Below are 24462 nucleotides of genomic sequence, written 5' to 3' on the forward strand. Positions count from 1 at the left end.
TATCTTTAACTTCTTCATATTCTGAACTCGATTTCTTATAATAAAAAAAAGAATAGATTACTACTATGTGAATACCGAACAACAGACAAAAAAAAGAAAAAGAAAAAAAAACTAGATAGAAAAAGACAAGGGCAATATTGTCTCAAAAAAGTTTTTATTAAATATTAATTTTTTTTATAATTTTATTTAATTCGTTGACCCTTATAATTCCAATGGCGGCCCCTACGCCGTTGGCCTTGCCAAACAAACTTCTCTCTCTTTTCCTCTATACTTTGTTTTCATTTAAAAAGAGAACAACACACTCACAAAACAAAACATATTACACAAACTAGAAAAGAAGAAGAAAAATACAATCCCACTATTTTCAACAACAAAAAAAATGGAAAATTGGTTGAAGATTGTTGGAGTTTCTTTGTTGATTTCAATTTTTATGATAAGAGTTTTTGGTAATTTATGGTTAAGACCAAGAAAAATTGAAAAACATTTTGCTAAACAAGGTATTAGAGGCCCACCTTATAAATTCTTCATTGGAAATGCTAAAGAAATTGTTAGTCTAATGTTAAAGGCTTCTTCTCAAACTATGCCTTTATCACACAATATTCTACCAAGAGTTCTTTCCTTCTATCATCATTGGAAGAAAATTTATGGTAAGTTTCTAAAAATTTTCTCTAAAAATGTGATTTTTTTTTGTTGGTTTGTTATAAAGTTGAAGTCTTTCAACTTTCTTGATACTATTCAAAAGTGTTCATTTTTTTTTGCAAATTTTGTGTTTTTGAGTATTGGGTTATAAAGTTTAAGTCTTTTTAACTTTCTTGATACTATTAAAAAGTGTTCATTTTTTTGCAAATTTTGTGTTTTTGAGTATTGGGTTATAAGTATTGTTATAAAGTTTAAGTCTTTTTAACTTTCTTGATACTATTAAAAAGTGTTCAATTTTTTGCAAATTTTGTGTTTTTGAGTTTTCTTGAAAAGTTGGAGTGTTTATTGTTGGAGTTTCTTGAAACAAATTAAAGTAGAATTTAACTAAACAAAAAAAAGTTTTTTTTTTTTGAGGTTCAAGTAGAAAGCTGGCTTTCTTGTTTTGTACTTACTTCTTTAATTAAATGTCCTTTTTCTTTTCTGATATTGATGAGTTGGTGGAGTTGTGAAGTTCAGTGTTTCAGAACATTGTTGCAGAATTTTTTTTTTAAAAATAATTAAATTTAGAGATTTTCTTTTTTTTGTGGTCCAATTTTTGTAAAAGAATTTTGATGTTTTGGAACATCATAGTCATGGGGTTTTCATGAACTTTATCTCTTTTTTTCTGTTTCATTTTTTTTGTCCTTATGGTTCTTTTAGATTTTGTTGTAACTTATAATTCTTGATGATGAAGTTTTTATAATGTTTGTTAGTGGCATTTTTTTTTATTTCTTTTTTTGCTTTTTTCCCCTTTCTGTTTTATTGTAGGGTCTACATTTATCCATCCTCTCTGAAAATACTGAATCACTGATTTTGCCAATTTCATTTTTCTTTACTGTTTTTGTGTTTAACTTGTTCATAAATACCTATTGCTTTCTGTCATTTCTATTTTTGTGTAAAATTCTCCACCTTCTCATTATTACTCTTTTTTTTTCTTCGAATTGATTACTCAGATGATTACTCAAATAATAGTTATTATTATCTCGCTGATGATAATGATAATAGTAAGTATTAGTTGAGCGACTGTATGAGAAATCAGACAAGTGAGTTGAGTGAAAACACTATGAATGTATTTTTGGTTGTTTGGCCAAAAATAATTACAATCACTAGCTAATATACATTAGTATATAGTAATTATACATTTTTTTGACGGGTTTAAGTTAAATTTTTTAAAATTTTTTTACAGGTGCAACATTTCTAGTGTGGTTTGGGTCAACACCACGTTTGGCTGTGGCTGATCCTGATCTTATTAGAGAAATTTTCACTACAAAATCTGAATTTTATGAGAAAAATGAAGCTCATCCACTGATAAGACAACTTGAAGGAGATGGTCTTCTTAGTCTCAAAGGTGAAAAATGGGCTCATCATAGGAAAATTATTACCCCTACTTTCCATATGGAAAATCTCAAAGTAAGTTAAAAATTCCTTTCTTATTTCATCATTTTTTAAAAAAAATTAGGTTCGGGCCTTTAGAATGGAGTCGTAGAAATAACACTAACCACTTTTCGGCGGTTGGTAAATAACCAATGTCTTGAAGTTTTAAAATTTGACAAGTGAAATTTTAGGATATTACTTGTGGATTTTAAAATTCCAGGATATAGGCTATTTTTCAAATAGATGTGCTAAAAGTGGCTATTTGCAAAAAATTATCAACTAGCCACTTTTCTGCACTGTCCTAGACTTTCAAATTCCACAAGTGAATTTCAAGTCATTATCCTCGAGTTTCCCTCGAGGATTTTGAAATTCTAGAAAGTGGCTATTTTTTAAATACATGGGATGAAAAGTAGTTATTTGTGAATTTCATCCTATGGAGTAACCTACAATAGTGGAATTTTTACCGTACTACTCTGGATTAGTCGAATTAGTGAATTTCACACACCAGAGGCTCAAAAATGAAAAAAAGAGTCACATGTTATAGATTCTTATTTCATTTAACAAGTGTATGTTAATTAATTAATTTTTTTTTTTGTTTAGTTGTTAGTACCAGGGGCAGCTAGCAAAGTGATTGAAATGTTGGACAAATTGACACCAAATTTAAAGAATGGAGAGATAGAAATTGAAGTATCAGAGTGGTTTCAAACTCTAACAGAAGACATTGTAGCACAAACAGCTTTTGGTCATAGTTATGAACAAGGAAAAGCTATTTTTAGGCTACAAGCTCAACAAATGGTCCTTGCTTCTGAAGCATTTCAAAAAGTCTTCATACCTGGCTACAGGTGCAAATTATTTTTTATTTCTCGTTTCGTATGACCTTTTTCGAGATCCCTCTTTAAGTTCCGTTCCCGTTAATTCAGTGGACTAATATAGCCATTGTCGTGGAGTTTCAAATTCTATAAGTGATACTCCAGGATATTGCCTTCGAATTTCACCTATGGAATTTGTGGCTATTTGTTTAAAGCCAAGGCAAAAAGTGGCTAGGGGTTGAAAATGGCTATTTGGGGATTTTGCATAAATGGAATTTGAAACTCTAGGACATTATCATGATATTTGAAAATCCGCGACTGGCTATTTTTCAAAGTGACCAGTGAACGCTAGTTCTACTATTATTACTTAGTATAATCAAAGAGTAAATGCTAACTTTTTTTTTTTTTTTTTCAATGGTTCTCCCTCTTTAAGTTCCGTTCCCGTTAATTCAGTGGACTAATATAGCCATTGTCGTGGAGTTTCAAATTCTATAAGTGATACTCCAGGATATTGCCTTCGAATTTCACCTATGGAATTTGTGGCTATTTGTTTAAAGCCAAGGCAAAAAGTGGCTAGGGGTTGAAAATGGCTATTTGGGGATTTTGCATAAATGGAATTTGAAACTCTAGGACATTATCATGATATTTGAAAATCCGCGACTGGCTATTTTTCAAAGTGACCAGTGAACGCTAGTTCTACTATTATTACTTAGTATAATCAAAGAGTAAATGCTAACTTTTTTTTTTTTTTTGTCAATAGGTTCCTACCCACAAAGCGAAACATCAAATCGTGGAAACTTGACACAGAGGTTAAGAAGTTGTTAATGACGTTAATTCAAGAAAGGACAGATAATTGGGAGAAGAATGAGATGCAAGAAAACAATGGGCCAAAAGACTTATTGGGCCTTATGATCCAAGCAAGCATCAAGGAATCATCACAATTATCATCATCCATTAACAGCCCAATTCATCATAGTTCTTCAACACATAATCATAATAATAATCCCTCCATGATCACTGCAAATGATATTGCTGAAGAATGCAAGACTTTCTTCTTTGCTGGTGAACAAACGACGTCGAATTTGCTGACGTGGACGACCGTCTTACTAGCTATGCATCCACAGTGGCAAGACCTAGCACGCGACGAGGTGATCAAAGTGTGCGGCTCACGTGCCATACCTTCCAAAGATGATCTTGCCAAGCTTAAAATGGTAGGTACAATCTCTTCGTTAAATCGAATAAATTTGGAAAATTTTGAGTGAAATTGTTTCTAAATATAAACAGGAATGTTCATTATATAAAATGGGACAAAAGGAGTCATGTATATCGGTTGACTATAGTTAACTAATTGATTTGATGTAAATACTGAGTAACGAATAATTTAATATTAATTTGCTAATTGTACTTGCAAATTATTAAATTATTTGTGTGGATTCCATCACCACCAGTAGAGGCTCAGTACAACATTACTTCAGTACCAATTAATTTTGAAAAGCTGTCAATTGTCATAAAAAAAATAATACTATTAATTTTATGATTTTTTTTTTGTTTTTTAAATTTATTTATCTGATTGAGGTATGATTTGGTGTTGCAGCTGAGCATGATTCTCAATGAGTCCTTGCGCCTTTACCCTCCGATCGTCGCGACGATTCGAAGAGCAAAGGCTGATGTGGATCTCGGAGGATGCAAAATCCCTCTTGGGACCGAAGTATTGATTCCGATTCTAGCGATTCATCACGATCAAGCTATATGGGGTAACGATGCTAACGAGTTCAACCCTTGTAGATTCTCCGAAGGGGTGGCTCGAGCCGCTAAGCATCCTGTGGGGTACATTCCATTTGGGCTTGGAGTTCGCCAATGCATAGGTCAGAACTTAGCCATCTTGCAAACTAAGTTGACTCTAGCAATTATACTTCAGCGATACGTCTTACGATTATCACCACAATATAAACACGCTCCAACTGTGTTGATGCTACTTCATCCTCAATATGGTGCACCCGTCATCTTCAAACAACGGTTGACTCATGACCCCACAATTGACAAAAGCTCATAACATGTCTAGTCTCCTTTTGGTGTGTGAGTGCATATATTCTTGGAGAAAAGAAAAAAAAAATTAAATATGTTGTTGCAAGGATTAATTATAGGAGTAAGGAGAAAATTTATTTTATTCCTTTTTTTCTTGATTTTTTTTTGTTCACCAAATAGTAGTACTACTAACTAACCAATCAAGTAGAGTCATCATCATGCCTTGTCTTTTTATTTTGCCCAAAATTTCTTGGATTTTCGGCATGTTTATGTTAGGATTATTATTACATAGTGACTCAATTTAGTAGATTTTCCATCATTTTCCCACTCTTATGTATATGTATGTATATGTAATGTATGTATATGGGCTCAAGCCATAGTACAATTTTGTAATATTCTCATCTATATCCTTCTTTTTCTTGAATGGTAGTTTGTGTTGCATCTCTTTTTTTAAAAAAAATTAATTAAAAAGAAAATATAAGATTCGATTAATCAGTGGCAAATGTAGAGTAGACGTAAAAGATTTGGTCATATTTACATTGTCTAATTTTAGATCGTGAATCTACAATGTTGTATACATAGAAGAATCAATTAATTAGTTAGATCCTAGAATCCATTGATTCTAAATCTTGAATCTGCAACACTGCAATATCATGATTATAGATAAACAAAGAATCATACACTTTCAGAGTGAAACTTTCCTACGCGAATATAGATTTATCGGACTTCAAAGTGACTATCGAACAACGGATGAGAAGCCAAAAGCAAAAGGACCAACAAAACTAAAACTTTTGAGACAATGGTATAATTGCCACTTGTTACTTTGGATGGTGCAAGAATGAAAAGAGGATCAAATAAATTTTAGTTTATGTAGTTTACCAATAGATTGGTAAAATCAATACAAAAATTGGGCATTGAATCACGCTAATGAGTCCATTGTTGCCGCAACTATAGTCCCAACAAGCACACATTGGATTTTGGACCAAATGTGAAAAAACATAAACACTACTTTTAAGAAAATTTAATATTATAAACAATTGAGGGGAAATAGAGAAAATCTTCTTTTTTCAAGAAATGTTATATTGTTTTGACATAGTTGAACTTTTAAGCACATCCAAAAATCACATAGAATGTGACTTCATTAAAACATTAACGATTCTCTGTGACTGATATCTCAACTCTCGAATGAATTGTTGAATATTTGAAAGGAAGTTGCGCCTAAAGTTGTCAAATTATTGAAGACTCATTTATTTGAGTGTAACACCAGAAAATAAATTAATTAATTTTTACAAAAAATGTAAAAAAGGTGAAGAAGGAAAATGAATATCATTATTTTGTTTTTTCTTAAATAGAGTATTGATTATTAGTAGTACACCATATTCAATTATGAATTTTCCACTTAGGTTTACTCCCTAATAATTAAGGGTATATAACATTAATGATTAATGAACAATTTCAATTATTTGATACTGACATGTACTAATGATAAAGAGTTACTAGTACTACTATTATAATTTATTGAAGTGTCTTTCAGACTATAGTAGTAGAGGAGATTTATGTCTATTTACTTTACAAAGTCCATGAATTTATTGCAACAAAAAAATACAAATTATTATTGCAATGTGTAAAGTTAGAGTTTGCTTTAAGTTTGCTTTGCAAAGTACATTCTTGGAAGTTGAGGTACCCCTTTTCAATAACTTAGAAAAGGGTATGCATCGCGTAATCTAATTGTCACGACCCAGATCGTCGTGATTGGCACCCACACTAACCCTCCGGTAAGAGAACCATTAATACTAATTAGCTAACCAAGAACTACACAACTAAATCAAACTAAGGCATTTAAAGATACGGAAGCATGTTTCAACGACCAAAAAAAATACGGAGTTCCCATAAACTCCAAAGGTTTAAATAAACTAGCCAAAATAATGCGGAAGAACAACCACTAGAACTTGAAAGTCATTGTACCAAAACTCTACTAACGACAAGTCTAAGAATACAAGGGGTACAACCCCGATACTAAACAACACCTTAAACAAATAGTCTGAGTCCGAAAATAGTGAACTTAAACGAAAAGAGAACTCATGGCAGCCTAGAAAAACTGGCTCACCCTTGAATTCGATTGATCACTGATCTTCTAAGCGAGGTCTGTCAATAGCCGCTTGAAGATGTCATGTACTCAACAAAGAACAAGCAAGTGCAATATCAGTACACAACCACAATGTACTGGTAGGATCACACGGCGATCCCAATAAGTGAAACACATGCAAGTAACCACAACATTATAAAATAGGCATATGTTGAACATATACAATATTAACCATCTTTTCAGGATCAATGTAGCATTTTCACGTTCTCAATAATACACATTGGTTATCATTTTAGAGCAACATACAGTCTTCCAAAATCAATCATCATTAGATATGAACGTAATCATCACAAGTAGATACACAACACAATTCAATGGTCTTCTCATGGAATCCATATCCAAACTCTTAGTGTACCGGTATGTGGTACCCGTTCCAAGTTAGTGTGTCGGATCGTGACACTTGTTTCAATGTTTATGCCGGTACGTGGCAACCGATCCGAGTTAGTGTGTCAGATCGTGACACTCGTTCCAATGTTTATGCCGGTACATGTCAACCGATCCCAATTAGTGTGTCGGAACGTAATACCCGATCCATTCAACAAGCCACAATCACAATGTACATTCTCATAATCATACAATCAAGAGTTGATTTATGGCATACAATTCTTCATTCATATTTATTTACGATTAGTGTGATCAATAATGCAACATTTTCATACATACATGCATTAATGGAGTAATTACTAACATACATCACACCAACATGAAATCACAACCATCACCTACCTTGAACGAAACTTGAATCCTCCGAAGAAACTTGATTCTTCCCTTTTTGGATTCTTTCCGCTTGTTCTTGGTCTACAAACAATCAATATAACACGGGAATCAATAAACGATGTCTAATTACCTGGATTACAATCAATTCTATCAACCCTAGATCAAACCCATGATCCCAATATCAAAATTAGGATATTTTTTTTCCACCATAAATCCAGATCAAAACCCTCGGCCATCGATAATTACCTAAGAAACTAAGTTCTACGGATCGAAATACGGATTAGGGGAGTTAAATCCTTACATTTAGTATTAGAAGAGGTGGAAAACTGTCAAGAACTTGCCCTAGGTCGTTCCTTAGCTCTCAAAGTCGAAAAGTGTAGAATAAAATGATTTTGGGATTTATTTCATACTTAAATTGTGACTGTCCCGCTACGGAGGCCCCCAACCCGCCACTGCGGCTTGCACGAAATCAGTGAGCAAATTTAAGGATTTCAAACCCCCATTCACAACACACATTCATCCCATGACACTCCGAAAGCACATGTTCACGCTAAGATCAATTTCGGGAGTTCTACTCACCCGAATTCAATTTTGTAAAGTCATACGGACTCCTTAACATCTTAGCTATCTACTCATGAAATCAAATTCCTTATTAAATCACCCAATCGTTACCATATTTCCCTAGACTCCCATGACTCCGATTTCATCCAAATCTGGACTAGGCTAGGAATTCTCAAGTTACTACCAAAAAGTTTTTTGACCCAAATTTTTTCTCCGTTGGCTTTTCCATAACGACAGAAATCAGCTCGTTACACTAACGGTCGATGAAATATGTGTAAATTTAAAGTTTAGAGTTTGAATTTAAGTGAAGACAAATACATACCGAGTGATCTCGTTTTACTCCCTCTGTCCCTAATTACTCGTCCACTTTTAAATTGTCACACCTATTAAGAAAACAATTATTGACATAGTGAGTTTACCATTTTACCTCTATTAATTATGAAGTGGATGAACTAAAAACTTAAGTTTTCATGAAGTTTTACCTTTTTCAAAATAATTAATTGAGGGTATAATAGGTAAAGAAAATTGTACTTTCTTGATTTGTCAAAATGGAAAAATAATTAGGGACAACTAAAAGAGGAAAAGTGGACAAGTAATACAGAGAGAGTATTTATCTTCTTCTTTTTTACATGTAAACTTACAAAGTATTTTGTGCTAGTGAGAGATGACAAATATTTCTTTCATATTATTTTAACTGTCGTTTTGACTCTTTTCACACTCATAAAGAAAAATAATAAATAGAAGTAGTGATTTTACTAAGTTGTCCATATTTAATAAAGGTAGATTGATATTTTTTCCCTCTAAATATTCTACATACTTCTTTGATATTAAGAATATAATTGAAAATAATTATCAATTTTAATCTTAAAATTCTAAAATAACAATCTGATAAATTATTCAAAATACGTACAAATTGATCTAAACATTATAAATGTGAAAAGTAAAGAACATTTTCAATACCCCAAAAATATGTTTTTAGTGGGGGGTTGTTTATATATAAGCATGCATAAAAAAACTTTTTAGGGCTTTGTAATTTTGCATTTAGCAAAGATCAAAAGCAACAAAATTCCCTTTTTGTATTACTTTTTGGCTTTCTCTAAATTAATCCTTCTCATCATGCTCTAAGAATTTTGTTAGTCCCCATGAAATTGCATGTTCTTGGGACTTGGTAAAACACTACACAATTAATTATATTAATCTCTCTTACTAGCTCATTCATTTCTTTTTTAAAAAAAAATTAATTATAATTTGTCTTATAGGGTTTTGTTAATAGGAACCAAAGCATGCCTTGAGGCATGTGTAACCTTCCATAATTGTTTCCTTTAATAAATTCTAATTGTGAAATGTGAATTTAAAAATAATAATTATTATCTCAAAATATTTTTTATTTTAGAGATTGAAAGTAAAATTAATTATTTTTCTTATTTATCCTTAATTATAATTGTTCTTAAAGACTAAAAACATTTCAATTATAGCACATAAATAGAATAAATATTCAATGAAGAGAGAGTCAAACACTGCTCCTAATTAATGTTTTTGAAAAGAGCGTATAAATGAAAAACACGATAAGTATTTTGAAAAAACGACAGAAATAACATGCATACTGAGTGTAATCTCATAAGGGTATGGAGATTGAGTGTATGTAATCTTATGTCTACCACGTAGAGATAAATATTCCATCTGTCCCTAATTACTTGTCCACTTTTCAATTGACACACTTATTAAGAAAACACTTAATGCATAGTGAATTTACCATTTTACCCCTATTAATTATGAAGTAGATGAAAAGTTCTACATTTTTCAAAGTAATTAATCATTTAATTGAGGGTATAACAGGTAAAAAAAAATTGTCCTTTCTTAATTTGTCAAAATGGACAAGTAACTAGGGACAACTAAGAAATAAAAAGTGGACAAGTAATTAGGGACAGAGGGAGTATATTATTTTTGATAAGGCTCAAGAAAAGTAATAAATATTTTGAGACGGAGAAAATAATTTTGAATTCCTAAACACAAACCTTTGTATAGTATTGTTTATAGCCTGTATTTAGGCAGCACAATGTTTCATAATAATGTCACTTAATTAACATTTTATTATTGCGTCGTTAACCTCGAGTTATGTGCTAGGAAGAATCATAGCCACCTGATTTTTTAATATTTTATTTAGATAGTAATAATTTTAATAATTTTTATTATGCATCTAGTTTGCACGCCCTTTAATTTATAATTATGTACATTATACTCCATATCAATTTGCCATATTCACCTTTAATTAATTATCAATTGTACACATTAATCAATTTTGTATAACTTGAAGTTACAAATCAAACTAATTATTATTAAAAACTACTAAATAATTATGTACATTATACTTCATAGTCGATTTGTCATATTCATCTTTAATTAATTATTAATTGTACATTGTGTACGCATAACTTAGGAACACACTAATCAATTTTGTACAATTTGAAGTTACAAATCAAACTAATTATTATTAAAAATTACTAAATAATTATGTACATTGTACTTTATAGTGGATTTGACATATTCACCTTAAATTAATTGTACATTGTGTACGCATAACTTAGGAACACATTAATCAATTTCATACAACTTGAAGTTACGAATTAAACTAATTATTATATTAACAAACGGAAAAATCTTGTTGGCCAGAAAATTTGGCCAAAATGATATTTTACCTTTTAAAATATTTTTACCCTTTTAACTTCAATATCTTTTAACTAAAAAATGGAAAAAAGATCAGTATATTTTAAAATAATTTTTTTAAATTTCTGGCCAAATTTTCTGGCCATTTAGCACTTCCCTTAACAAACTAATAAATAATTATGTACATTCCTGATCATTTTTTTAATGTACATTATACTTCATAGTCGATTTTCCATATGCACCTTTACTTAACTATTATTGTCATCGTGTATGCTTAACTTAGGAACACATTAATCAATTTCGTACCACTTGAAGTTACAAATTATAATTAACAAACTACTAATTAATTAGATGAAGTCAATTGCTTAATTAGGTGCCTATAATTATACTGTATGCCACATGCAACAAACAGGAATTAAGCATGATTAATTATATATATATTTCAAAATGGACACCCTTTTCTTCATTGTCATTTTATTAATATCCTAATATTCTTAGTACTAATTAATTATTTAATTGAGAATTTAAACATAAGAGGAAACTTTGTGCTTTTTAGTAAGCACGCTTCTAAATATTGAGCTAAGTTCAATGTTCCCAACCATTACTAGAAGACAAACTAAACATTCTAATTAGTTAACTTAATTATTAAACATATATAATTCAAATTATTGTTTTGGGGATGGTTAAATAAATTGAATAAAAAAAAAAGAATTATTGATCTTTGTACAATAGTTTTTGACTTTTTATCGTGTGGTGAAATGATGAGAGTTCTTCACCCTTAGTCAGACGTCTCTCGAATTTCAAAGTCCTCAAAATGGAGATAATTTCAATAGGAAATATGTGCTCTTTATCTAACAGTTTAAGCTTTTAGATGAGATAATCATACAATACGACATAGTATAAACATGAGGTCATGAGTTCAAATCTCATGGAAAAAAATGGTAGATATGTGAAGAGACATATTGTACTATAGTATAATTAAGTAATTAGATATTTACTCTTTATAACAATTTAAACTTTTAGATAGGAATCGTTTTAATCTTTAGGAGCTAGGCAACCTATAATCCAAATTTTGAATTAATCAGAATAGTGAATTTTAAATATCAAATAGTTAAAAAAAAAAAAAACACTTCCAATAATCGTAGTATATTATATTCTAAATAATAGATTTGTCTAGTGCAAATAGCTTTAAAACTAATAGAGTATAATATAATGATTTGTTGTTGTAAGTTAATTGGCTACTTTAAATTAGTCTTAAAAGGCTTAAAGGAATGTTAAACACTGTAACTAATCAGCACTGAAAAGCTTTACAATTATTAGTGCTACTAAACAGGAATTAAAAGGTTTGCACTTCTGACAACTAACTGCCAACAAGAATAAGATAAGCAGACACAAAATCATGTGAGCTAAAAAGTTAAGGATGTAGACCTTTAATATATATCCTTTTTTTATTTTTATCTGATATTCGATATCTAGAATTTTGATAATTTGGATCATACCCATACAAAATCTATTAAAAGATGAAATGTTATTTAAGTGATAGTCTACGTTTATCTTACGTACATTAAAAAAGTATACAATGGGTAAAGAAAATTTTCTTACGTATATATTTGTTGAATTATCTTGAATTCGAGATTCCTGATAAAAGAGAAAAAAACATTATATTGCTCCCATTACAATTCTTGATTGTTTATATATATATATATATATATCTTGAAAAAAGAATCCAAAATATCATAGAGTTGACAATGTATGACAACAAGAACATATATATTATACTTTTCTAAAACATACTCTGCAAATTTGTATAGCCAAAGGAACTAAGCCAGCTCATTTAATGGATATTTTTTTTAGGATTTTGTAGATAGCAGAGATCCCAAGTAAATGGTTACTTAAGATCTGGGGTTATTATTATTATTATTATTATTAATAATAATAATAATAATAACAACTTATTATTATTATTATTGTCATAATTCATAAATAATAAATGTCTCCTATTTAACCATTCATGCCAGAGAAAATAAGTTGGCTTGTGTCTGCCAAATGTTAATGTTCTTGTCTGTGGCAAAGGGGCAAAGGGCCATAATTCTTTAATTATTTTTAATTATTGAGGAATAATCATTCTTAATTACTTCCTATGGTTCAAAATTGTATTGTTTAGATTCTGATATACAGTAAAATCTTTCTATAATAATATTATTTGTCTTCGTATTTTTTTGATTGCCATAGTGAAATGATATCACAGAGAACCATAGTATAACATAATATAAAAAATCAATTCAATAAAAAACATAATTGCTATAGCATAATATTCTTATAGAGAAATCTGATGGTATACATTAATGACATTAATATTCAGAAAAAACAAGAGAGTCACTTAGTTGATCTTTAGTATATCTTACCTGGCCATATCATTACTTCTCCTTATTAATAAGATAAGAAATATATCTTTTCTGCAATCCTGATCTTTTGCCAGATGGAAACTAAATAATAAATATTAGTACTCTCTTTTGGGGGGGTAAGATTTGATAAAGACTAATTAGACGTATCAAATTCAAGTTAAATATGAAATTTTTTCGACATAATTTAAAATTAGTTTGGTGAAAAAAACAGGTATTGACCAAAAACTGAAAGGAAAAAAAAAACAAGACTGAACCATTCCAAGAATATTGACATATTTTTGCCATGATGTTGCATTATTTTTTGTCCTAAATAATGATGGCTATATAAATATAATTTCAAAAATTTCTATTGGCCTCTCTTCTGCATTTATATTATTTTGTTCTTGTAATTTAATGTTTGCTCAAATTAAAGGCATAGGTATCATGTGACATTGAGGTGGGCTAAAAATGCAATGTACCTATGCTATTTATGTAATTTAATTTATTGCATTGACATTGACAATAATTAAAGAGAAAATGACTTGCCAAATTCTGAAAAAAACTATAAAGAAGATGAAAGCTATCTCATGTTGTCATATGGCAATTGTAAATGTCACATGTCCTAAGTGGTGTTGTGTGTGACATTGGGGACCAAATTGAGTATTGTCATAATATGTCACAAGATGACAAGAGATAATGTAATTAATCACTTAAATTTTTTTATTTTACCCCAACTTAATTTTCCAAAAAAAAATTATAATATTTTTAGCTTACTTTCGATATAACTCAAATTTTCAATTTATTGATTGAGTTCGAATTTCTAGCATATGATTTATGTCTGATAGAGTCGTTAACCTCTAGACAAATGATTAAGAGTCATTAACCTCTCTTGTCTTTATTTTGTTTACCCACTTAAATTCAAAATATAAAAATAAAAACTAGCAGTGTTTTTACTTACTTTTGATATAGCTCAAACTTTCAACTTATTGATCGAGTACAAATTTCATAAATTGAAATTCTTATTATTATATTATTAACTTGTCAACTCGATCACTTACATTATTTCTCGTTTAAGAAAGTCGTTAGGCTCTAGACAAACTATTAAGAAGCTTCAACAATCTGGATCAGACAATTAATCCAAATAAACTATATTCTTTACTCTCTACTTATCTTTTTAAAAAATAATTAGCAGTGTTTTTCACTTACTTTCGATATAGCTCAAATCATCAACTTATCAATCAAGTTCAAATTCTCATTATTATATTCTTGATTCACCAGCTAAGATCCCTTATCTCATTTACCATTTTCTTAACGTGTGATTCATGCATGATCCTCTTAGATCGCCTCTCACCTAAATTATTGGCGCTTTATAACCGTTTATCTAGAATGAAATGAATATAGAGATATAGACTCTCCCTCTCATGTCTATCAATCTTAACATATTCTTATTTTTAAAAAATAATTATTTTATGATTTTTTAAAATCTTAATTTATTCATATAAGACAATAATTTAGGTGATGGAGGTCTAAAATCCCAACCTAGACTCATTTACTACTCTCCTACTTTCTTCCTGTGAGATAGGAAGCATAATCACATGGGAGTAGCAATCATCAAAGATGCTAAAAAGACAATGGCAGAGGATTTGGTGGAACCACTTTTTTATAAATGTGCAACTCATTTGTAGGTTTCTTTCTTAAGTATCTTTATCATTCTTTAATATAATAAATCTAAATCAATAATTTTTTGTGCTCCCCATATCAAAAAATTTAATGCCCTCTGACCTTGGATTGATACTTTGGAATTTTGTGGATTATTTTTTATTTAGTTTGATGATTTATTGGATACAGTCTTTCCACTTAATTAAAATAGGAATCAGATTGCGTACATACTATGTTCTTCGTATCTACTTATTGAGATTGCATTGCATATACTGTTATTCTATTCAAGGGAGACTTGCACCAATGAAAAGGCTATTTAACATGAGTATTATTAATCCCCCACTCATGAATAATCAAGTGTGTCATTTTGGTAACATGAATTAATAAACTAATTTTAAATTAACTTGGTGTGAATAAGCGAGAAGAGAACAAACATCATAGCTCAATGTTCGACAATCTAAGCATTTCACCACAGAACTTATCTGCGAATATGATCATATTTACCTTTACAAGACAAATCTAGAATTGGTAAAATTTACCAGTTTCGACTATATATTGAAATTATTAACCACATTGAATGGGATAAACACAATAAGGTAATAAGAAAATGAAAGTTTTTTTTGTTTTTTAGCTATGAATACTTGAATTGAATGCAGAAGCAATTACATGGTCTCTTCATTATACAACAAGGTACTAATGGGCCAAATTCTGCTATTGGGCTTTTAATTACACTTGATGATTCTAATGGAAGCCCAATAGCTACCTATTGGACTCTTTTAAGCCCACACAAGTAAATGTGGTGCCTAGCCCGATCCATCTTACTTATAAATTTCAATATTACTAAACTTATATACACCTGATGTATACACAAAACCCGGTTAAAGTAACTCTAGTACCAACATTGTCACAAACCAAGGTGAGTTCGCATCAAATTGTATCCTGTTACAAAAAATACAATCGTAGTCGAATTAGGAGATAAATGAAAGAATTTGTGTTTTATTTATATAATCGACATCCCAATAAGACATATATATTGTTAGAGAAATGACACATTTATTTATTTATAATCTGCAGTATAAACTGATTTTACAAAAAACTTCATTTATAGTGATCAAATTTGCCACTTTCACAAACCGGATTTAGTACATATTTTCACTAAAAGAAGAAATAAATATAAATTGGGCTGTGCCTAAGAAATATAAATTGGGCTCTGCTTCATCTGGATTGGGCTATAATCATAATAGGCCCAAGAAAAAAAAATCTATATTTAGGTTTGGCTCATTGTCACAAAATGCCAATTTGGACCACCATTTAAGCTATAACCATTGTGTAAAAATATACCATTTTATATATTAGGAACCTAATTCAAACATACGCGATTGAAGTTGTAAGATTTTGGTAGCGAATTTGTGACAAATTTTTTATGTATTTGACGTTTTTGCCTGAAGCTTGTGTTGACAATACCAATCTTTAAAAGCATACGTTAAAATTGAAAGTAGTTTTTTTGTTTTGTGAAGTTTGAGCTATTAATCTTCATTTCTGTCCATTACGTTTAAACTTTTTCAATAACACCCACTTAATTTGAACTCAATTTTATATTCAAAATCATTTCTTAAATTATCAATATATAAAAAAATACAATTTATAGACCTTTTTGATATTAAATTAGTTTAGTCCATTAATAAAATCGACTTTTCAAAACGAAAAAAATGACAAGTATTTTTTTTTTAAAAAGAGCAATATTTTTCAGTTCCAATCAAATATTTGTCTAAAATCAACATAAGTTATAGTGATATGATTCTGAATCCTCCCAACCTTAACTAAATCTTGTTAGATAATGTTGCTTTTACAAATGAAATGTGCCATCTGTGAAGTCAAATTTAATTGAACATCCCAATATAAATATATATAATATCGAGTGGAAAATTAAAAAAAGAAAAGAAAAAGTAGTTGAATGTGAAGGTAAAATTAAGTTGAGATCCAAATTTAGAGGCTAATTTATTTGAAGTAAAAAAATAAAAATTAAAAATTAGGGGCAATTAATTATTAACTGAAATAATTTACTATAAACGTTACGACAAAAATAAAATAAAATAAAATAACTTCGTCTTTGTAATCTCCGGCTCTCCATTTTTCTTCCAGAGATTCAGGTAAGAACACCATCATAAAGCCCTAATTTTTCTCCAGCTTTCGTCGATTTTTTTGAAATTATGCAAATGCAATTGGTTTTGTATAGAAAGGTTTTCGTCTTTCTTTGTTAAATTTGTTTAGATTATTGCTTGTGGCTTGAGATTGATTTTCAATTTGCTTGTTTTTTGCTAATATGGTTAGATTTTGTTAGCTACTAATTCACTGTAATTGCAATATTGGGTAAAGCTGCCCTCCAAGAATTGAGCAATTGAGGTCTAGAGTAGATGGGCTTTTAGTGAAGAGAGGGAGTAGGGAAAGGGGAATCCAACACTCATCCGACAAGGTGGGAGTTGAGCTAGAGCTGTAGATGGGCACTTAGTGAAGAGAGGGGCAGGAAAAGGGGAGTCGAACACTCATCCGACAAGGTGGGAGTTCAGGTAGCCAAAGCCAATCAGCTGAGCTACTAAGATTACCCATATGAGAAAAATCTCCTTTTTAGCCTAGCAATAACTTCCGCACCAGTATTTAGTTATATTGTATTTGGATGGATGGTTAGGTAACCCTTTTGTTTTAACCCAAGAGTGTATTAGAAACAATCTCTCTATCTTCTTGAGGCAGGGATAAGGCTGTGTACGCACCATACTCCTTAGACCTCATTTGTGGAATATCCTTTTGTTTTAACTCAAGAGTATCGGAAATAGTTTCTCTATCTTCTTGAGGCAGGGGTAAGGCTGTGTACGCACCATACTCCTTAGACCTCATTTATGGAATTATTACACTGGTTATGTTGTTGGCTCAACAATGCTTTATAGTTTATGCAAGGGTAGTTTGTGAAGAGAGTAGTTATGTAAGTAAAGATGTTTGTTCTATTTTTTTTTCCTTTTCTGTTTGAAATGATGTTTGGAATTCTGGAATTTTTATTTGGTCATTTAGTTTTAAATGTTTGGAAACCATTGATTTTAAAGGTTGAAGCTTTTAGCCAGGAGAGGAAAGGGGGGAGTGGTTGGAGAGGGCAGTAGGTGCACGTTTGTCTAAATTTTATTTACTCAACTATTTTAAGATAATCTTTTGTAAAATGTGACTAATGGTAGCAAAGGTGCACGTCAATGATAGTTTTTTTTTTTTTGGGAGAATGTAACAAGTATATAATAATAATAAGCACTAGGGCAGTGCCAAAACCGTATTTACATAGAGGAAGAAGATCATAACCAACTATTACACATCAAAACAATTACAAGGTACCTATCAAATTTGTTAAAGAATCTTCCTCCTCTGCTAGACATTCTTTGCACAAAAAATGAAACAGAAGAGAGCACTTTATCTTGATATTCTGTAAACAACTGTTGCTGTCTTCAAAAACTCTAGAATTCCTCTCCTTCTGTATTGTCCACCATATATAGTACAAGCATGAACCAATCTTCACCATTTCTTCTGTCTAACTATGCCTCCGATACTATTCCAACTCTTAAGTAGGTCACAGGTGTTGGCTGGCATACACCATTTGAGTTTAACAATATATAGGAAAGTTGCCACAGTTGATCAGTGAAAGAACAATGAAGAAACAAACGGTTATTGGTTTCTGTATTTGAGCCACAAAGAGAGCACCTAGAGCAAAACTGGAAACCTTTTCTTTTTAAATTCTCTTTAGTCAAACAAGCCTCTCTTGTCACCATCCAAGAGAAACATAAGACCTTTGTAGGGGCTTTGACTTTCCAGATATATCTCCAAGGCCAGTTTGCAATCTGCTGGTCTGAATTATTGGCTGAAAGATAAGCAGATTTGACTGAAAAGACCCCATCCCTATGTGGCCTCCACTGTAGTTTATCCTCTCTATCTGGAAGACCATTGAATTCTTCCAATGTCTTAAAGAATTCCACTTCTCGTGATTCCCGATCAGTTAGAGCCCTCCTGAATGTGATACTCCACCCTTGCTGCCCCCTAAATATGTCCAGTCTTGCATCAGGAGCTGTTGCAATGCTAAGTCAGTGACAGTTTATACTGATAATTGCTGAGTAATTATAGTTCTAAGTTCAAACTTTCAGATGCCTTTATATGCAAAGCTGATTTTTGGTGTTTGCAGGTGCCATTGTTTGATAAAAATTAGCGGACAATATAGTGGAAGCAGTATGAGTTTCACTGGGGCTTCCATGGGTTCTGGTTAGTTTTATGGTTTGTTTTCGTGTCTTATGGCCAGTGCAGATTGTACTGTTTTGTTTTCTTCAATGGTATCCCAAGGTCGCCTTCCCAAAATGCAATGAAATAACAGAATCTAGCTTTCTGTTTCTGAGGCAGTCTTGTTGGAATACTTCGTCTCCTATTATTCTCTCAGGGTATCAATAATGAAAGATGCTGAATGAAAAAAATATGGCTTCACAATACATTTTTAAAAAAAAAGAAAGGAAAGGTTTTGGTTCTAATGGCATGACCAAACTCTTAAATATTCTTACAGTGCATTTTTACTAATTTGCATATATAATGGTAAGCAAAGAAAAGTTTGTGAACTATTGTGTCTTCATCATGGAGATCACAAAAAGTATAGAAATGAGACTGAATAGCAGGGAAAAGTATTTGTGTCTATATCCTCTTGACTCACTAGTTCGTTTCAAAGTTTCTTTTCTTTTCCTTTTTCAAGTTGGCGCATTTATTACTCATCAAAGGAAAAAGAGTGTTATTGATCATCTGAAGATGTACCAGTAACGTGTTATTTTTGTCTCCTTCAATAGTTCTAATACTAGTAACCCTTCATGTGCATCTATTACAGTCGCCGGAACTGCTCGAAGGGCATTTGAGTTTGGACAAACTTATGTGGTGAAGCCCAAAGGTAAACACCAGGCAACCATTGTCTGGCTGCATGGCCTTGGGGACAATGGTTCGAGGTAAGCTTGTAACACTTTCCTTTTACCTCTTGCTTCTTTGTTCAAGATCCGTTTGTTTCAGTATATATCTGTCTCTCAGTGATTTGCTTGGATGATGTTGGATCAGGAAAGTTTTAGCATTATTTTTTTTTGAAACTGGTAAGGTTGAAAGTTTTAGCATTATTCAACAACAAAGTCTAAATATTCACTACCTCAGTACCTCCTATATGTCGTGTTAGTTGCATTGTTCTATCATAGCGACCGAGAAAGAATTCTTAAATTACCTATCATCAGAGAGATATGTACTGTCAAAGATGTTTAAAATTATGGTAAGCATTCATTTAAGTTAATAGTTTGCAAATATATTTAGTCCACGCTAAAAAAGTATTTTTGTTACTTTTAGTTTTTGAAGAGATAAAATACTAACCAAAATAATTGCTATACAAAGATTGACTTTAGATGTGCTGAAATCCTTCTTAGAGTAGTCTGCTTTAATATGACAGGTAATTTTTTTAGGATAATAACTTGGGAAATAGATGAGGAAAGAACTTTAGAAAAAATCAACTTGTCAAGAGAATACTGTTAATCATGCCAGTTTTCTGTCTGGTAAGACACGCTTATCAATGTTCTACTTGGAAAAACTTGCTAGCTAAATTGCCACATAGGTCAATAACTGCCTTCTCCTATTTCCTACAGTAAGTCAGTAACAGCAACCCAGTATACCAGAATTTTTTTAGACTAATTACCTGTATATAATAGCAAGATAAAGAGCGAAAAAAAGAAGAAGTAGCAAAATACGTTTCACTGAAACCAAACTGTATAAGGAGACTAACCTGAAAACCATAACTGACCTCAGGCATAGAGTTCCCTTAATAGCAGTGTTAATTTTAAAGTTATGATTTTTTACTGCTAGATACTTTTTAATCAATAAATCCATTACTTACGTGTTCAAAAGAAATATTGAAGTTATGATTTTGTCCCCCGAACTTTGGTCTAGTGGTAAGAGTGTGACACGTGGTTAGGTGCATGTTACGGGTTCGAACCTTGCTATAGACAAAAGCATGGTGTTTAAGTGGAGAAGTGTAGAGGGGTTGACCCATTATCCATTGAATTTTGAACCGTGAGACACTAGCCCTCAGGGTTCTCGGTTAACATAAAGAAAATGTTGAAGTTATGACCTAAGTTGCACGGACTCTTCACTTTCGGTGTCGCGCCCGTGTTGACACGACATGGATGTGGGATCCATACCGGATATGGTAAATCGATTTTGGGTAATTTTGACCAAAATCAATTGAGAAATTTGAGACAGATACAATGATATCTGAAATCAAAATAAAAGCTAGGTGAAATCATTATTTAGGCGTGTTTTTTTTATTGTTAAAAGATATTTGTATTAAAAATTTCGCAACCAGAAGTTGCTTTAAAGATATTTCCAAGTCAATATCACTGTTGAATGTGCAATGAACTCAAGAAGTCTATCATGACCTCTATATATCATTTGTAATAGCCATGTTACACCAAAAAAAATGTGAGATGCATTTGTACTTAATAATAATTACAGATTCAAACTTGCTCTCAAAAATTTGTGCATTCCTTCCTTCCAAATAGTCTACCATAATTTAGGCATATTTTTATAATTCTAGTTTTTTAGTTATTTGAATTATTTTTAGCCAAATCCCTGTACCTATAGGGTGAGTTGAAAGAAGCAGTCAATGCAAATGCTGTAAATGGTGATCTCAATGTGTTGAAGTGAGCTAGAAGAAGACAAGATTTTTGAACATTTTATTGTTGTTTTATTAATCGATCAAAGTATTTATTTATAAAACTCAAGATACAGTTTGCTATGCTTACACACTTAAGGTTTTCATCTATGGTGTTTTCATTTGTTCATTTTCATTCCAAAAATGCTGCCACAAACTGCTACATGTTTGTAAGTGACCTGGAAACTGTCATTTATTGGGTTGGGGAGCATTGAGGATGAAATATTCCATGCAAAAGTGAGGATGAGGTTTTGAAATTCATCAGTCTTCCAATCATATAAGTTTCCTCTGAAGGACAAGGCTCATAAAGTTCCACTGTCTTGTATCTACGAACCTGGTAGATTATTGTATTTTTTGACTCATATGCTAAAGATAGTTCAGGTTGTCTCACTCAGCATATATCTCTGCACCAGTTCCACTTCCTACTTCACACTTAAAAGTTTCATGGAACTTCCTACACCTTCATGTAGTCCTCCATAATCCACATCCACAAGGCAACATAATAGTTTCATTCCTTCACCCCTTCATGGATGAGGTGCGTAGCTTTGAGTAGTGCTGTCCTCCAAAAAGCCTATGCTAATGTTGCTGAACCTCCAAAGTGGGTTCCCTATGAGCATTTTGTTGAACACCTTGAGATCTTCGAATCCAAGCCAACCATAGTTTATTGAGGACGTGTTCGTTTTCTAATTCATGAGGTGAAACTTTTTTAGCACATCCTGTGTCCGGAGGAAATTCTGTTATAGTTTCTCCAACTTTTTGGTAACGGTAGCAGGAGGTGCATCTAGTAGAGATGTAATATGTTTGGATGCATGTGGTGTGATATTGACCTGTACATCTCTGCCCCTTTTTGACAAATACCTCTTCTGGCATCCTGCTAATTTTTTCTCAATCTTTTTTATTACTGGGTTCCATATTGTGATGCTCTTAGTGGTAAGTCCAGGTAGGCTATAGGAAGTGTCCTAATTTTAAGGATATAATTCATCATTTAATTTGAAATTTAGTCATTTTATTACTTATATGTTAGCTTTAGGATAAGTATGATTGCATTCTTTTATATTAAGTATCTCAGTTTTATTGAAATATATCTAGCAATGACATTGGTTGTTTCATGCTAAGTTTATGGTTGATTGAATCCTTTTCTTTTGTTGCAATGAAAGTGAGCTATAATTCTTGAAATATTGAGTCAATTGTTTGCTATTTATGACTACACGAGTTCCTTATTTTGGATGTCAAGCTTCTCTAAATGTTCTTGCTTGCTATACACGGTGTAATATGTATGCTGTATATAACTTGAGTCTCTGTGAAATAAACATCTCAAACATATTAACTAAACCTTTTATAATTTACTTTTGGTTTTCCTGGCAGCTGGTCCAGCCTCTTGGAGACCCTTCCTCTTCCCAATGTAAGGATCCAAATATTGCTTTTTGTACTTGAAAATATCTCTTGTTGACTCTTAAACATGTAAATCTCATAACTTTCTGCTATTAGAATCTCTTAGTAGGCTCTGGTATATTGCTCTTTCATCTCCATGCCTTAATCTTTCGTTGTTGTGGTAGCTTAGCGTGATTTTGCTCTTTTTTGTATGCTGCAGATTAAATGGATCTGCCCAACTGCCCCCCAACGACCAATAACTTTATTTGGAGGCTTCCCTTCTTCTGCCTGTAAGCTTTGTGCTTGTAGATTATGCCCATCATTTTCCAATGTAGATATAATTTAGAAACGAACTTTTAATCCTGGCGTGGATGTACATTGCAGGATGTGTAAATTGGATAATTCTATTAATTTGCGACTCATCTGAAAGCATTGTCCAATCCATCATTGGAATTAGTTTAAGTTGGAAGTCATGATTTGAAACCCAGGAATAAAGAAAGCGTTATTTTTTCTCATCTTTTGTAACAGGGTTTGATGTCAATGACCTTTCTGAAAATGCTATTGACGATATCGAGGGTTTGGATGCTTCAGCAGCATATGTGGCGAGTTTGTTGGCTACAGAGCCCCCTCATAGTAAGTTTCTCCCACCTGTTATACTAACTTGTGTACCATTATTTGAATCACCAACTTCTCTAAAGTGCATGGCTTCACCCATGAAGCAATAACTCCTCGCGTCGAATAACTTCGACACTTTAAGCGACAAAGCAATGGCTTTAACGCTATATATGATGATGCCGGACTAATAGCCCATTTGACCAAGCTCTTGGGAAGCCAAAAGTGTTCTTTTAATGTTTATTTTAATGAGTTGAGATGTTTGACCTAGCTTTTAGGAAAACAATAAGAGCTTTTGAGTAGTGGATGGCAGCTGAAAAAAGTAGCTGTTTTTGGGAAGCACTTCTGGTATCTTGACCAAGCACAAATTGTTGCTCTAATTTTGGCAAAAGTAACTTTCAAATTGATTAGCCAAACACAAATTGCTACTCTCCAAAAGTACTTTTTCAAAGAACACTTCTCAAAAGAAGTAGATTTTGGTGTGACTATGTCTACTACTTGGTCAAACAGGCTATAAAGGATTTTTAGCTTGCCTTTTCCCTCTTTTTTTTTAAACTTCAAAATGTTACTCTTCATGCTGCTGAGTTTTTTAGTGTGACTATGTCTACTACTTGAACTTTACGCACCTCATTCTGATCTGGTGTTTGTGAATATGAAATCTCCCTTTGTTTTTCTTTTCTTTTTGGTGTGCGTGTGTTTGGGGGGGGGGGGGGGGAG

General features: G+C 31.8%; 2 protein-coding genes across 3 annotated transcripts in view; both read left to right on the forward strand.

Moving 5' to 3' along the window:
- The first annotated feature begins 265 nt into the window (after positions 1-265).
- LOC102582293 (cytochrome P450 734A1-like) lies at positions 266-5204 on the forward strand. The gene is made up of 5 exons (XM_006366801.2): positions 266-647; positions 1865-2088; positions 2653-2894; positions 3622-4072; positions 4456-5204. Exons 1-5 carry the CDS (start codon positions 380-382, stop codon positions 4912-4914), a joined length of 1644 nt encoding a protein of 547 aa, XP_006366863.1. The 5' UTR covers positions 266-379; the 3' UTR covers positions 4915-5204.
- An 11898-nt stretch (positions 5205-17102) lies between these two features.
- LOC102582628 (acyl-protein thioesterase 2) overlaps positions 17103-24462 on the forward strand; it is a 12238-nt gene continuing 4878 nt past the window's right edge. Inside the window, exons 1-6 of one of the 2 annotated variants that reach the window (XM_006366802.2) lie at positions 17103-17167; positions 19228-19304; positions 19909-20023; positions 23128-23164; positions 23354-23423; positions 23662-23766. In XM_006366802.2, the coding sequence (XP_006366864.1) occupies positions 19274-19304; positions 19909-20023; positions 23128-23164; positions 23354-23423; positions 23662-23766 (358 nt within the window). In that variant the 5' untranslated portion in view covers positions 17103-17167; positions 19228-19273. The other variant, XM_015305099.1, reaches the window with a different exon arrangement.

This window comes from Solanum tuberosum, unplaced genomic scaffold (assembly GCF_000226075.1).
Source record: "Solanum tuberosum cultivar DM 1-3 516 R44 unplaced genomic scaffold, SolTub_3.0 scf00675, whole genome shotgun sequence".
Taxonomy (NCBI): Eukaryota; Viridiplantae; Streptophyta; class Magnoliopsida; order Solanales; family Solanaceae; genus Solanum; species Solanum tuberosum.

What these genes read in the sequence shown, in the direction of transcription:
- LOC102582293 (XM_006366801.2), top strand. Translation starts at nt 380, where the DNA reads ATGGAAAATTGGTTGAAGATTGTTGGAGTTTCTTTGTTGATTTCAATT. An exon ending in TCATTGGAAGAAAATTTATG is followed by an intron (nt 648 to 1,864) that starts GTAAGTTTCTAA and finishes ATTTTTTTACAG; the next exon opens with GTGCAACATTTCTAGTGTGG. An exon ending in TCCATATGGAAAATCTCAAA is followed by an intron (nt 2,089 to 2,652) that starts GTAAGTTAAAAA and finishes TTTTTTGTTTAG; the next exon opens with TTGTTAGTACCAGGGGCAGC.